The sequence below is a fragment of the Falco cherrug genome, chromosome 16 (genome assembly GCF_023634085.1).
Source record: "Falco cherrug isolate bFalChe1 chromosome 16, bFalChe1.pri, whole genome shotgun sequence".
NCBI classification, from domain to species: Eukaryota; Metazoa; Chordata; class Aves; order Falconiformes; family Falconidae; genus Falco; species Falco cherrug.
Window position 1 is genome coordinate 5,720,133 of NC_073712.1, and position 15,791 is coordinate 5,735,923.

Consider the following 15,791-nt stretch of genomic DNA (forward strand, 5'->3'; position numbering starts at 1 on the left):
GCTTTTCCAGCTCTCTCTCTCTGCTTTGCAAACAGGGTCTGTTTCTGAAAAAATGATTCATGATCAATGAAGGTGAGGACAAAAATCTGGAGCAGCTGATGCATGCAGGTGATGGAAGACTCTTGAGTGACTTTTCTGCGCTTCTGCACATCGGCCGGAGCTGTACGGAAAGCCGAGCGTGCTGATGGGCAGTGGAGGCTGACGCTTGCCCTTGGGCAGGTCCCCACAGGACCTGCGTCATTTCAGTTCTGCTTCTCAGTGGGGTCTGAAGTGTTCCGTGGAGCTGGAGTGCTGTGTGCAAGTGAACTGCACCCCCAGCACATGTGATCAAAACTGATAATCTGTGGTGGGAACAGCCTACGAATTCTTGCAAAGCTGCAGCTCTGCCGCTTTGAGACTTGCTTTTCTTGTGGGTCTGGTAAGAAACACTGGGCTGCTGTTGCTGCTATCACAAAGCCTTTCTTGCTCTGTTGTTTCTTTTCCAGGGAGTATCTGAGACTGATTCCCTGTCATTTAAAAGCAGAATACTCTTGCTGATATTTTTAAGACACCCTTTGCATTAGGGGAAGGGCAGTAGTGCCTTAGCCGCACAAAAGATCGCTCCCATTCATTTCTCTTCTCTGAGCCGATGTTTTTTAAGTGAACCTTTGTTGGGAGAGGAGGAACAGTTTTGCAACTCCACCCTTAGGCTGTTGCAGTGGGGCATGAGGGTCCCTTGCTGCTCAGACCATGGAGAGGACTTTTGGGGCTCTTGAACACATCAGGAGTCTGCCTGTGAATTGATACATGCTCAGCTGAACCATTCCTGCAGCAGGGAGTAATGAAGACTGGTCCCCTTGGAAGGTAGCTTTTCCAGGAGGAGAATGCTTTTCCCTGGTCAAATGCACAGACCTTGCTCTGTGGGGAGTCAGTGTCCTGTTTGTACCACTGTGACTGTTCTTTGTGAACTCTCTGATGGCACAGCCTGATCTTCCTTGCCCTTTCCTTCTGCTTTTTTTCCCCTCTCAGTGACTGCCCCACTGGCACAGCAAGAAAGCCCTGGAAAATACCCGTTTATGGCTGTTTAAAACACAGCTTGTGGACTCAGGCTCTTCCCTGAACATAAGTGTAAGTATCACAAAAGAATCTAGGACCATCAAAATAGTAAAAGTGAAATGAGTCGAAACAGTGAGGATTGTTGCTTATGAAGAACACTTTATTTAATCATTGTTATTCTAGGCAATAAGATCAGGCGGGTCTGTTAGCTGTAATAGGACTAGTATCTTCGTGGCCAATTGTAGCAGGAGCAGCTGGTATTATAGGCAAGATCATCGTGGCGATTCTGAAACAAGATTTGATGTTCAGACATTAGTAAAAGCTGCATTGGTTGGTTGAGTCTGGATGGCTTTGCCAGCACAGAAAGCACTCTCATCATAGTCATCTTGAATTGTTACTGTAGCTCATGCCTGCACTCCCACTTTCACTTCATGTTTAGGAGCTACAGGACTCTAAGCTTAAAATGAAAGCAGAAAGCAGTTTTCCTTTGGGAAGGGATTATATTTATAATGGACTCTCCCCCCTACCCTCCCTCCATGGTCCCATGGCATTATGAGCACACCAGCTTTTTATAGCTGATGTAAATAACCGCAAACCCCATGTTACTCAAGCTACTCACCACAGCTTTACAGACCAAGGCCGTTACTCAGGGTGGTGATCAGGGGATATTTGCCCTGATTGCAAAAAGAGCCAGTGAAGTCATCCATATCAAGGGCCCAAACCATAGCACCTCCAAAGTTGTTGTTCTTTAACCAGTCAACCTGTTCAGTGCCAGGGGAGAAATCCCAGTTAGTGCCTAGGACCTGCTACTGCAGAAGGGCTCCTGTCTTATTATTGGCACAGCCACACATCCCACTGTACCTTGATGCTGAAGCTCTTGATGTTATCATAGCCAACCCATTCGCTGCCCTTGTAGGCATAGGGCACATCCTGGGGGGCATCCCAAGCCTGGGTGGCTCCAGAGCCCAGGAATGTGCAGATCTAGGAAAAAAAAGGCAGAGAGGGAGAGGTTAACAAGTGTCCTACAAAAAGGGATGGTCGGCATATTGCATGGGTTACAAATGCCTTGCTGGGAAGTCTGAGGAATGTTTATGCTGTTCTTGGTGGCCCAGGTGTGAGGGAACACACATACCTCATAGTAAGCCAAAAGCCCAGCCTGCCTTGTGTAAGGTCCAGCTGGCCCAGGTCCTGATGCTGGTGCCCCAACAGCAGTGTTAGATGGGTTTTGAAGGTTGAAGTTATGTCCATAGGTTGGGAATCCAACAAGGAGCTTCTGAGCTGGAGCACCGTTGTTCTTCCAGTAGTTCATAGCATATTCCTACAAAAAATAACCATCACAGTTCAAGTCTGTGCCAGCTTTTATAGGCAGAAAGATGACTTCTGTGACAGAGGCTCCCAAAATATACTTACAACACTGAGGTCGGTATTACTGCCACCATACAGAGGGCTGTTCTCCCCAGTGTATCCTTCCCAGGAGCCATAGAAGTCGTAGGTCATCACATGGATGTAGTCCAAGTACCTATAGAGAACATGTTGCACATCCGTCTCCTGGCCAGCTCGATCACCCAGACCTGATCATTCTTTTAGTGCTGCTGTTTACCCCAGCACATCCCTGGCCATGTCCCCACTTTCTGCAATTCTGGTTTGTTCAAGACCTTTTTGAGCTGGCCTTGTGAGTGCTGGAGCCAGTTCTCTCCTCCAGAAGGGGAAGGTGGAGGTCAAAGCAGAGTGGGAATTGTACTGGTATGCTGGGAGCAAAGAGCTGTTCCCCGATGGCATTGAGTGGCTGGAGCCAGCCTGCTGTTACGCTTGCCTTCCCGAGGTGTCCCCTTCCCCACCAAACAATCACCACTCGTAGCATTCTTGCCTTACACAAGAGTAGGGACCCCACATGCAATGAGGATGGTTTCTGCTGGATAATGGCAGAGTTTCACTTAACTGCTTGAAGAAAGACCACTGAAGTCACCAAAATGATACCCGAGGGTTTGCTACTCACTGTCCGATCTCGGGAATGTCGTAGCCAGCCTGAATGTTGGAAATTCCTGCAGCAACAGCCGCGGTGATCATGAGACGGGGCTTGTTGACCTGGGCGGCTTCCTGCTCAAAGGCTGCCAGCATTTCCTGAGGGATGCCAAGAAACGTGTCTCACGTGGAGTCTTTGGGCTCAGGCTTTGCAAGCAGAGCTGTGCAGAGCAGAGGGCTTGACCAAAACCTACCTTAATCAGGACGGTAAAGAGAGTCTTGTCCTGGGCTGGGCTGCCCCTGGACCCAGGGTACTCCCAGTCAATGTCCAGTCCATCGAATTGATACTGGCGTAGGAATCTGATGACGGAATTGATGAAGGTCTGGCGGTTCTGTGGAGTGGAAACCATTGTGGAGAACCTAGGGAAGCAGAGCAGGAGAGAGTTGGGGTTTGGCTGGTGCCTCTTTCCCTCACTTCCTCCCTTTTCACAAAGCCGTTATGAGAAGGAGATGGTTTGAACTTACTTCTGTGTCCCAAAATTCCATCCTCCAACCGACAGGAGGGTCTTCAGATTACTGTTCCTGCAAAGGAAGGGACAGGAACATGTTTTACTGCAAGTGTTTGGTGTAGCTGCCTTTGTAGCCCATGATCATTTGGTGTGAAACCTGAAGAGCAAGTCAGCAGTGCACTGAGTCACTGTCACCACGCTCAGAGGGCCAGTGCTGGCAGCCTGCCCTGCCCTCCCCACCAGCATTTGGTTCTTCCTCTTGGCATCCCTCAACAATGGATTGTGCTGCCATTGTGCAGAGAACTGATGCTGAATAGTGGGGCAGGACCTGAGAGAGAGAACATGTGATGCCCTTTGCTGTTGGTACGTACTGGTTCTTCAAGCCGTTGAAGGATCTGTAAAGGGTCTCATCGTTCCATTCATAAGTCGTGATCTGATTGTTGGACATCCCAGCAAAGGCGTAGATCAGGTGGTTGCACAGGTACGGGTCGATGTTGTCAGGCATGAATCTTCCAAGGCCAGGCCTATACTGGGCCCAGTTGGTGAAGTAACATGACAGCACATAGGCAGTGCCTGCAGAGGAACAGAGGAGGTGGGGTAGACCTGGACTGCACTGAAGAGATACTAGTAACTAAACGAGTATCATAACTAGATCTGATGAGAAATGATTGAGTCGTGTTTCCTTGCAGGGTAAGGGGTTCAGAGAAAGTGAAGTAGTGTTGGTTATCCCTCTCAGAACTCACTCTCCAGGAAAATAATGGATTTCTTCCTTGCCTGCTTTGTTTCAGTAGATGAGTCAGTCTAGGAGACTCTTGTACCCTTAAATTTATGAATCAGGGTCTCTTCCCTAAACTGAATCTTTCCCTTTTGCTGCCACGTAAGGAAGAACAGAGGCAGCAGGGATCTTTGGTGAAGTGCCTGGAAGGTGGGAGGCTCTTTGCGTGTTTGCTGGGCCACCTGTTTGACCTGCCTGTATATGCTGATGCTGAAAAGGGTTTGGTAGAGTTGTTATTTGGAAGAAAGCACATACCTATCTGGGCATTCAGCAGGAGGACCAGACCTTTAAAGAAAAAATTGAAGAACAAAGGTTTTAGAGTTTGTACTTAAGAATACAAAGTTCTTGTGCAGAACTGGACTGAAGCAAATATAACCGTGTCTTGTGATCACTGTTTTCTATAAAAACCACACAAGAATCTGTGTTTCTCAAGCATGGGTCAGCTGAGTGTCCATATGGAAGTGGGTAAAATCTGTCAACTGATTTCAGGTACAAACATAGAAAAGAAACCAAACAAGTGACAATCCAGTATTTTGATTTCTAAATTTTTGTTCAAAAAGCGCATTTTAATCTCAAACAGCTATGAATTAATTTTTTTTTTTTTCAAAACATAACATACCCCTTCCAGCAGTACTAAAAACATATAACTATCCCTCCTGAAAGTAAACTGCTATATATTTGACAGAAAAGAGATTGCAGCATTTTAATCCCCCAAAGTCCCCTGTATAGCCACCCAGTATAACAGTGAAAGAGCCACAAGTAATTGTCATAAAGGTAGAGAAAAGTTTTGAAGTGGGACTTACCGGTAAGCAGAGTGAGCTTGGCCATCTTGACCACAACTGATCTGCTGCAGACTGTTTCTCACTTTTATACACTTCCCACACTTCACACCAGTCTTGCATCAACAAAGATGAACAAACATTACAAAACTTAGGGAAGATCAGTATCACAAACAAATGATACCAGTATAATGGGCCTTATCCAGCTGGAGATACCAGTATATCAAACTGTGCCATGTCCTGGTGCTGCGAGGGTAATTTAAGAACAAGATTAGATAGGTTTTATTTTTGGTAATTTTTTTTTATTGCAAGAGGTTTTGTGTCGACATTGGCTCATGATTCAGCTGTGAGAGATGCCTGAAGTCTTCAACCTTGCGCTGTCATTGTGTGTACCTGGAGGTGTTAGGCACTGCCAAACCAAGGTGGTTTACAAGGGTTTTATCAGGCTTTTTTTCTCTTTAATCGTGGTTACGTTTCCAGCTCTGGAGTCTTTTTCTTTCATCTCTTTTCAGAAATTGTTAACATGAACAATAGGAAGCTATTCAGAATCGTGGAAAGTCTGTTGAAGCTAGTTTGCCGAAAGTTTCTGAGGAGGAAAAGGGTAATATTTGGAGGGAAGACATAGAGGTAAGCTCTTTCTGCCAGTTTGCTACATTTTTCCTTTGCCTCTTGGGAAAGTAATTTCATTCTATGCTTAAATTCTCTTTACTGGGGTGGGGCAAAAAAAAGCTGTGCATGAAGGAATCAGGAGGATTAACTTTTTAGTGTGAAGCACTTTAAGGGTGTTAAATATGATCTGGCACTATGGTAAAATGTGATAAGCTCTTTCCTTCAAACCTCAATGTATATTTCATTGTAATATTCATAAAATTCGAATGTATATTTGGCTGGGTAGCGCTTTCTGATGTGCTCTGAGAGGTTGGTATGGGAACCTCATTGCCTTATGAGCTTGAAGGGTTGAGTCTCCTGAGAAATCAGCATGCTCTCTCACTTAGTATACAGTACAGCCTTCTCTGATACTAGCAGCATTTGTTTTCAGCTCTTTCATTTTTATCAGCTAGCCTCATAAAAAAATATCACTCTAAAAAAATAATCTAATCCCGTTAATTAAATGAAGGAAGAAACTGAGTTAAAGGAAGACGTTTCCCTGCACATGCAGCTTCTCGGTTTGCAATTAAGTGCACCTTGAAAGCACTGCGGGAGACAAAATAAAAGCAAAATAAAACTATTAGCATGCAGTTTTGACTAAGGAGAGCATCTTCCTCTGGCTTTACAAGGGTCTTGTACTCGGTGGCTGGGTACTATCAGCAATTAAAATATTCAACAGTAGGTGTCAATGTTGCTTGCTCTTCCCAGTCCTGGAGATGGACTGTTTTTCTAGCAGCCTTTTGATAACATTTCAAGAAGAAATGTGCTTGCAGGCCAGAAGGTTTAGTTGCTGCTCCTCTTTGTTTAATCACAAGTAGGCATCTGAGGTTAACAGGACCTTTTTTTGCACTTTCAAATAGAAACTGAGTGCTTCATTCTTGCTATAGCAAAATAACAGGATAAAAGCTAGTCTTTGTTCAGTTCATTTCTCCAGAGCTGTATAACCTACATAAGACATGACTACCTTAGAGTGAAAGAGGGGCTATTAAACACATCTGTGCAAAAATTAGCCTAACCTTGCAACAAGTCAGGATGCCTATTAAGACATTAGTCATTCTGTTGATATGCCCAGGAATTGCATCCCCTATAGAAGAGCATCCCAGTGCCTTGGCAGAGTACTGATAAATCTATGCTTTTTGGCTGTCTCAAATGTTTAAGTCACCTGCTTATATCTCTAACAAAGAATTTAGTCTTACTTTCTGACTCTTCTGCATTTCCTTACCAGCATAGTATTTATTGTAGAGGAGAATGGGTTTGAGTAGTCAGTTTAAAGATAGAAACTCCAATTTTCCTGGGTCCATATTATGCATCTACAGTATTTGTAATATGCCTAGTTTTATTCAGGTGGCTTTGGGTGAAGCATGCCTAAATTGCGTGCAACCTTGGCATATGTCCTTTGTTAATTTGTTAGGAAAAGGAGATTTTGAACCATCTCTGATGTGTTCATCATTCCCAAACCTTTCCTTTATATTGGGCACTTTTTTGCTGTGGAGCAAACCTTGGTTTTCACACTGGCAAAACATGAGACAAAGCAGTCGCACCACATTAGTGACTTCAATGATAAATGTTGCATCCTGACAGCAGTTCGGCAGGTTCTCCTAACAACTGCCTGGTTTTGCTCAAAGCTCTATATGCTTAATAAGCATCTTGTCATGAAGATCAGAGCAATGTTATCTACTCCTTCCTGGCAAACTACATCTAAATGCAGCCATCTCCTTCCTGGTTATAGTAAGCAGCTTCAAACTCCTACCCAATGCTTGATCCTTTTGGAATTCAGCTCATGCTCCAGGGCCTGTAAAAGACTTCTGCTGCCAGCACATGTCAATGGCCTATACCATAGCTCTGCCTAAACTGCACCGTGTCAAATATCAAACCTTTGGGAGCAGCAAAGAGCAAGCAGAACAAAATCAACGACCCCTTCATGCATAAATGCCTGCAGCAAAAAGTAATGCTTTATTTTCACTTTGATAAAAGTGAGAGAGCTGTTGTGTCATGATCAGGACAGCTTGACTTAATGGTGGGTTTATTTCTTACAAGGTCTTAGTTTTTACTGTGCCATCTTGCCAAAGGCTTCCCTGCTTGACTTGGTTTAAATTCTAAGGAAGGAATATCAACAAATCACTGACTCTTACTTTCAGTTGTGTTGCTTCCAACGCCCAATCTGGGAAGTGTTAGGAGATAACCTCTTCTTGTCTTCCTTTGGTTTCTGCTTTAGATACAGGAACGGTGGAGTTTCTTCCTTTTGAAAGCAGCTTGAAAAGTATCAAGATTCTGGCCATCTTGGACCTAAGAGAATGACTGGGAACATCTTTACCTGAACTTTAATGTTCTGCACATCCTGAGGTTGGAGTTGAGCTGGACACAGGGGAAGGAATAGACTCTGCAAGCTGAAACTCAATTAGGGATGCACGGACCATATTGAAAGATCTATCTGGGTCTCTTATCAAAAACTTTGATGATACTGCTAGTTTCTCAGTGGCTTAACAGCTTTTAATAACTGAGCTGTACTTGAGGGCTGCTGACCTTCTCGGAAAAACTGTCCCACTCTTCAGGAGTCTGACAGAGAACTGAAAAAAATACGGCCACAGAATCAGTGGCCAAACATGAAAATCTGGGTCCGCATCCAATTTGGTCTGTATACACTTGCTTAAGTAACTGCCAGTATAATCTGATGCCTGTAAATGGAGTAATGAAAGAGGGTATCTTCTGCCTCTAAGTCACATAACCCTTGGACGTGTCCTTCGCTGTGCAGCACACGAGAGGCTGGTGTAATAGTATCTGTGCAACGAGGAGGCAGCTGGAATGCCTACGGGTCTGGCATCTGCTCAGCTGCCTGACAGAGAGCTTTCAGAGTGATCTGGGAGGTGTCCTGCCCCAAATCTCTCTGTTCTAAAGCGATCACTTGGTATAGCTGAAAGACTCATGTTGCTGCTGCCATGAGAACCATCCTGTGGGAAGCCCAGGCTGAAGAGCCAGCACCGTTACCTGCAGTGCAACACAGTCTGCACAGGATGCACAGGAAACGTCTGGCATCTGTTCCTGTTCAGACTCATGGAAAGAAATTAGAGCTTTAAAGCTCCTCAAATTCCCTCCTCCAAAAGATAATCACACCGTGTAGGTCCCCGGCAAGGACTTTGTGCGGACAGGCATCAGGGCACTTTGCCTGTACAGACAGCCAGGAGAGACTCTTATCTCTTTCATTCTTATGACAGCAGTTCATTTGTTTAAAGGTCTTGATTTTTAAGCCTACTTTCCCCAGTACTAACTCCTTGTTACAAAGGCTGGATCTGTTCTGCTTCACGCCATCTTCCTCTGGCATTTGATTTCTCTTTTCTCCACAGCTCATTGAGTACTGCTGATTTTCAGATACCAACCATTCCCTACCTCCCCGGGGAAATTCTTGCCTTCTGCATGTACGTTCCCAGAAATATCATCTCTGACTCACTCTGATTACGAAATGCTGAAGCCATTTCCCCCGCTACTTCTACTGAGTGTCATCGTTTATTCACCTTTTGTCCCCAGGTATATTTTATAAGGACTTAGAAGAGTTCTTTATATGAGGAATTTGATGCAGTACTGCAATCACCCATTGCATATTCTTCCCTTATAGCACATCTTTCATCTTTACTTGTTCTCTGTTGGCACTATACTGCTATAATTAGGCTCTGTAAACAAATCTCAAGCTCCTCTGACGTTGTGAAACTCTCAGAGTTGATTTCTGACCATCCTGTTCCTCAAATAAACCTTGACTCTGCACTGCAGGCATCTTACTAACATTCCCTGGTGATCAGGATTGAGGCAGTGAGTTCACCAGCTCTCTGGGGTGGTGGTGAACTCCAGTGAGCAGGGTGCTCTCTGCCTAGGACCAGGCTGTGGATTCTTTCACGTAGCCTTGTATCCAAGTGTAAGTCCCAGGTCTATTTCCTGGTCTGTTAGCAAGTGAGAACAGGCCTTTGAAAAAGGGCATGTGTGCGTATGATACAGATTCACAAATTGCTTGCTTGCACATAAATATCTGTGCACTAATGCAGGTGTGTGCAGGTGGGCAAAACGTACTGCAAAAAAGTTATATATGCATGAATGAACATGCACATGGGTGTTATTTTAGCTAAGGAAATACCACATGAAGAATGCTTTGTTTCAGCTGCTCTGGATTTTTCTTTCTCTATTTTTACGCACCTTGTGTTAGATGAACATTTTTTATAGCCTGATCTTTTAAAAATTGGATTTATTAAGGCATGTAATCTTCAAAAATCCACTTAAGATTGATAATGCATATTACAGCCTAAACTTTTGTAATCTATTATTTAGGAAAATATCAGCTCCAAGCATGCAGATCTTGAACTTCTTACAGTCAGGATTCAAAGTGGCAGGTTCAATCAGGCTGCTCCATGTAACATGACCTGGTTTCCCCATCCATCTCACCCTGACAATCCCCATTATCTGTGAGGAAAGAACCAGATGCCCTGGATTGCCAGCTGAGACTAGCTGAGAGCATTGGGGTGCTAATCCATCACTGCACGCTGCAGCCGCCACCCAGCCAGGCACTGACGTTGCCACCAGTGTCGTGCATTTACATCCAGCGGTCATGAGACCTAGTTGTTACCAGTAACTTCTACCAGGGTTACAGGAACTTCCTTTCAGGCTTGGCCTTTTTCCTCCGAACCCTTCAGGGGAGGCTCTGCCCCCACAACAGCATCCCAGCTCATCTCATTACTTACTAAGCTCTTTTTCTGGTTAGCCGACATCTGCCCATTTCCAATTAATCCTTGTTCACAAGCTCAATAACCTGAGCCATCTGTATAGGTAAGAGAGATAAGCTTCCCATTAAACATTTACAGGACACAACAAGAGAGTACTGAAGCAACAGTTGCTGAGACAACCCAGGTGGGGTGTCTGCGTGCAGGGAAGTTGCTGACCCTGCGCCTCTTAACTGCCACGCTGTAATCGAACGAGAAAAATATATGGGTCTAAAAATGTATGTGAACCATCATGCACCCCCAAAAGGGTATGTGCTCCTCTCACTCACATCCATGAATGTTCTTGCTACATTAGTATGATAAAGACTTTTAAAATAATTCAATAGCATTCTGAGCCGTGGAAGTTGTAGCAACCAAATAGCCTTTAAATAAAACATTCATTACTTAAGCAGCAGCTCTGATGCCCTTTAACCTCAAATGCTTAAAATAGCTCAGAAGTCAGTCTGACCCCCAGTTCAGCTTTCCCGAACAGGGTGAAACGCGTCGTTAATCCTAGGCAGAGACATTATCTTTGTCCCCACACTTCATCAGTTACTGTCCTTGTTTTGAAAGAGCATTTTTGTTCCAAAATTTTGCTCGGATGGGGTTTTATCTCGCAGAGTGCCTCTGTCCTTTTTCCCACTCAAGGTTTCCATCTCTGGGGCAGCACAGAGAACACGATCCTTTGCCCATATATCCCATTCCCCCAACAGCAATGAGTGGCAGCAGGGGGGTGAGGTCCTGCCTAAAAACCTTTCGGAAAACTGATGTGTCTCAGGAATGAAGCCAGGGCGTTGGCAAATGTTTAAGTCTGCCTCCCAGTCCGGGGTGGGGGCTGGCAGATAATCGCTTGTAAGGGTGTAAAGAGTTTAAGGGGCCACCAAAGGGGAGAGGGTGACTCCTCTGCTCCCTCAGCACCGAGGCAACACACAAACAACTGGGGCAGAAATCTTCTGAGCTTTGAGTGAACTTCGCCAAGGCCTGGGGGACCTGAGGGGCCTCAGGGGACAGCAGGGGCCTTGGGGGACCTGGGGGGACAGCAGGGACTTTGAGGGACCTGAAGGGCCTTGGAGGACAGCAGGGACCTTGGGGGACAGCAGAGAACTCGGGGGACCTGGGGGGCTTTGGGGGACAGCAGGGACTCTGGGGGACCTGCGGGGCTTTAGGGGACAGCAGAGAGCTCAGGGGACAGCAGGGACCTTGGGGAACGTCAGGGGCTTTAGTGGGCAGCAGGGACCTTGGAGGACCTTAGGGGCCTCGGTGGGCAGCAGGGACCTTGGGGGACGTGAGGGACCTTGGGGGCCCTGAGGGCCCTTGCGGGACAGCAGAGAATTCGGGGGACAGCAGGGACTGGCCCCTTGCCGGTCAATCCCGCGGGGAGCCACGGGGGGGCGCCACAAGCCCCGCCGCGGGCCGCGCCGCCCCGAACCCCCCTGGCGTGCGGAAGCCGAGGGAGTGCGCAGCCAGGGCAGGAGCGTGCACAGGCGGGGGGTACACACGGGGAGCGTGAGCACATGGAGGGCGTGCACACATGGAGGGCGTACACGCATCGAGGGCATGCACATTGTGGTCTTAAGCCTAGGGCAGAACCAGCAGCACAGGTACCTCCGTGCTGGCTGGCAAGTTGCTGCTTGTATGAAGTTAGTTTGGAGCTAGCTGAGGAGGGAGAGGGGATCGGCTCTCCCCCTCTTCCACATGTGTTCCAAGCTGCTGGTGTAGTTAAACACACAGACCTACACCAACACCCTTGAAAGAGCACTCACTTCCCTTAGCTAATGACTCCAGGAGACTCCTGTCCCCGGTGCAGACCGGTCAAGATCTCTCCAATCATCATTTGCATTAGTAACTTTTTCCCTCTGACGGTGTAGGCTGTCAGCCTGATTATCTCCCTGCTCAGAGCTTGAGTTTCAATTCCAAGGGAACATGGCTGACACTCCAGCTTTTGCCTACTTTGTGCAGGTTCTCTGCTGTTCGGACTGCGGTGCTGAGCGGCAGGGATCTGGTGTGGTTTGTAGCGTTGCTGTCAGCAGGTTATGGGAGAATCTGTGTGCCCTGGGGACAGGAGGCTGGGTGCCTCATCAGGGTACATTGCTTCCAGCTTGGTATGCTCTCAACTTTTGCTTACAATGTAGGAGTTGTACTTTAGTCCAGGAACTGAAACAGCTAGTGCAGCCTGCTGTCTGCCTGGTTGTATCTGAAGACAGCTTGAATTTCACACCCCCCCGTCTGTGCTGACTGGTGTCACTCAGAGCAGATTCAGCAAATAATTCTTAATATTGCAGACATGAGAGAAAACCCAGGTAGGCTGAGGACTGTGGCTAACTTGAAAGTCATAAAAGTGAAAATTCATCAAAGAAACTACCAATTACTTACTTCACTCAGGGACACGCTGCAGGGAAGGAAGCACTGGGTTTCTAGCATTTGAATACATTTCTGCTCAGCGCTTGCACGCTGGCATGTTCAGTGGGGCGTGGGAGTGGGGAAGTTGGAGTAAGGGCATTGTCCCGGGTTTAATCTTGTATTCATATCTTTCAGTATGGGGACTCTCCTGGGGCTGATCTAGGGCAGAGAGAGCCTTGAAGGGCTGCCAGGGTTGTTTGGGGGGTAGAGGAGAATGTGGAAGTAGGAGCATCTGTATAGTAGTCTCTTGAAACAGCAGTCGTTTCTCCTCATTGATCAGACATGGTGAGGGGGTGCGTGAAGGGGCTTCCCTTCAATTTGCTAACCCTTTGTTATACCCGCAGGGAAATGAGCACACCCTGGTCCCATCAGTGGCTGGAACATAGCCACCTCTCTGCGCAGACCCGAGATGCTCTCTGTGCCTCTCTTCCTTTCCTTCCTCACTTACAGGCTGGATGCAGTCACTCCAACCGTCCAGACATGCTGAATGTGCTTCTCACTGGGAGCCCTTTGTTGTCATGCCAATCTCTATAAAAACTTTAAAATCTGCCGGTGCCCACAACAATACCACAACCCCTGGCACTGCTGGCAGCCACGCAGCAGGCTCCGGAGGCCGTTACTGTGCTTTTGTTGCCAAGGCAAGCAGCGTGCGGGCTTTCCTTCTTTGGAAGCGTGGCTCTGCTCCACATCCCCACTCCTCTCTGCCCTCTGTGCCGAGGGTTTAACCGTGCTGTGTGGCTGTCTCCTACGTCACATGTTTTTGAGAAGCTCTCGCCAGCTTCCTGCTGAGGAGCTGATCCTGCTGACGTCTGCAGAGCAGGCCACCTCAGGCACGGCCGGGAAGGGAAATACAGCCCTTTTTTGGGTGCAGACTAGACCAAAGTCTGTTGGCCCCAGCACAGAGGAGGGCTGAGGTTCAGGAACAGCTGGGCTCTGTCAGTAATTTAGCACTAAGAGCTTAAACAATACCCAGGATAAACACACTCCAGGGCTGGCAGACCTCCCTCTTTTTTTCTCAGCTCAGCACAATATTTTCTCTTTTAAAAAATCTTATTTCTCTGCTGATAATTGAGTGGAATGCTTTTCCAGAGTTATATTTAGATTTTCTCTGATGGCGCTCTCCCATTCCAACCTCCCTAACGCAGCTGTATTGCTGTGCTTCTTGAAATGGAAACGATCGTTTCCCTTTCGTAAAACTTAGTAGTTTCATGTCCTGAGGCAGCACCTGAACTGGGGTGCTTTTGAGGGTTCAAAAAGGCAGTGTGTGCAGAGAAAGAGAACTGGGGGGGCTTTCAAGTGCCTGGAAAAGTGGGGACAAAACAGCCCTGGATCAGAGCATGCTTAAAGTGGTGTGTTATTCAGAGTAGGTTATATATATGCGCACATATTTGGAAATGTGGACAATTTACAACAAGTCTTTAAAGCTTAAGTCAAATCCCCACCTGATTGCTCCTCACCTTCTGGGAAAACCCCAAACTAGACACAAAACCCATAGCAAGGCACCTTTCCCCAGCACACACGTTGTACCTGCCTGGCAAGGCTTTGCTTTCTCTGCCTTCCCTGCAGCTCTGATACGGGCTGTACGCTGCAAAGTTCCTCCTTTCATGTGGGTGGTTGTGAGATAAGACAGCTCTGTTCTGCGCCTACGTGGTGTAGTTGAGAAAAAAATAAATAAAGAAATCAGGCTACCAAGGTTACAGAGCTGTGAGGAGGAGATAGTTAATCTGAGAGCATTTTTCTACCCCTGGTAAACAGCCCAAAATGAAGGACAATTACAGTGCTGCCATTGTGGGATACTCTGCTCAGCTGGAAAGTCCCTTTAACCCCCGAGTCCAGCCTGACCCGGGGCCTCCCGGCACTCCCGCCTGGTTTGAGGGCTATGGTGCCATAAGTAAGGATCACACCCAGGTCTTTAATCTTATCGGGCAGCGGTGGAAACCTGTTCAGCAGGGTCATGGAGCAAGATGCAAAGTGGGTCCATCAGGAATACTTCTGTTTTTCTCATGTTGGTCAAGATGTGGTCAGAATCTTTTCTATCCCATGTGTGATGCCTTTCTTTGCATAGTTAAAGCTGCATAAAGTGTAATTAGGCAGCCCCATATAATTAAGACAATTATGTAAGGTAAGCACCCCACAGAGTAATTGTGGCCAATTTTTAGCATACCCAGGGGCATTTATAGGGACCAAGGTGGCTCTTCAAATGATTTACCTGCTTACATGTCTCTAAAGCACTCATCTTAGGTGTGTCTTAGGTGACATCTTTGAAATGGACATTATTGTTCTGCTCCTGCTGAGAAACAGCTGGCTGGAGAAGTAGGGCTCTTTTTTTTCCTTTCTTTCTTCTTGAAAAAATGGAGTTTCATATCTTGTTTCTGTTCTGAAGCAGACTGAAACTGAGACTCTGGATGTGAGTGACCCAGATTCAGGTGTGACCCGCCAGAAGTAGGGCTTGACTTTGAGAGCTGTTACTCCACAGGGAGAAGGTTGGTTAGTCTAGGCAGAGGCTGGCTTGCTGTCTTCCTGTCTTGCTTTTTGATGAGAAATTCCAGCCTGCTTCTGAGAAAACTTCCTAACAAAATGGTGCTGACATGAAAAATCTTCCTTGCAGTGTTTTGTTGGTTGTGGAAGGGTATGTCAGTTCTCCTGCAAATACCATGAAGTTCCTTCTTTAGATCCTGTTCTTTTGAAACAAAAGTCAGGTCACTTCTTTCTTCTACCTTTTTACTGGGTTCTTGAAAACCATCTTGTCCCTGCCCTGCCTGACAATTGGCCTCTGCTCAAGCAGCAAAATGCCGGAGGCAAGCCATATCCTAATGTGCATGTCAGCTCTAAATCTGGAGTCACTTCATCCTCACCCAGAAAAATACAAGCCAGTATCTGCCCATGATAATTGAATGTCAGCCCCAGATACAGAAGGCAGAGAGTCGCCTGAGCATTAGGAAGG

General features: G+C 46.6%; 1 protein-coding gene and 1 long non-coding RNA gene across 2 annotated transcripts; one reads left to right on the plus strand and one right to left on the minus strand.

Moving 5' to 3' along the window:
- The first annotated feature begins 980 nt into the window (after window positions 1-980).
- On the plus strand, window positions 981-11,417 carry LOC129737519 (uncharacterized). The gene is made up of 3 exons (XR_008735410.1): window positions 981-1,107; window positions 5,573-5,687; window positions 7,924-11,417. It is a non-coding gene; the product is annotated as an uncharacterized LOC129737519 (long non-coding RNA).
- On the minus strand, window positions 1,175-5,197 carry LOC102049211 (acidic mammalian chitinase). Its single transcript, XM_055728398.1, has 11 exons — window positions 5,085-5,197; window positions 4,537-4,566; window positions 3,878-4,079; window positions 3,523-3,579; window positions 3,252-3,417; window positions 3,032-3,156; window positions 2,446-2,554; window positions 2,168-2,353; window positions 1,897-2,016; window positions 1,655-1,796; window positions 1,175-1,321 (listed from the first exon to the last, which is right to left on the minus strand). The coding sequence occupies exons 1-10, from the start codon at window positions 5,107-5,109 to the stop codon at window positions 1,662-1,664; spliced, it is 1,155 nt and encodes a 384-aa protein (XP_055584373.1). The 5' UTR covers window positions 5,110-5,197; the 3' UTR covers window positions 1,175-1,321; window positions 1,655-1,661.
- Window positions 11,418-15,791: the final 4,374 nt, after the last annotated feature.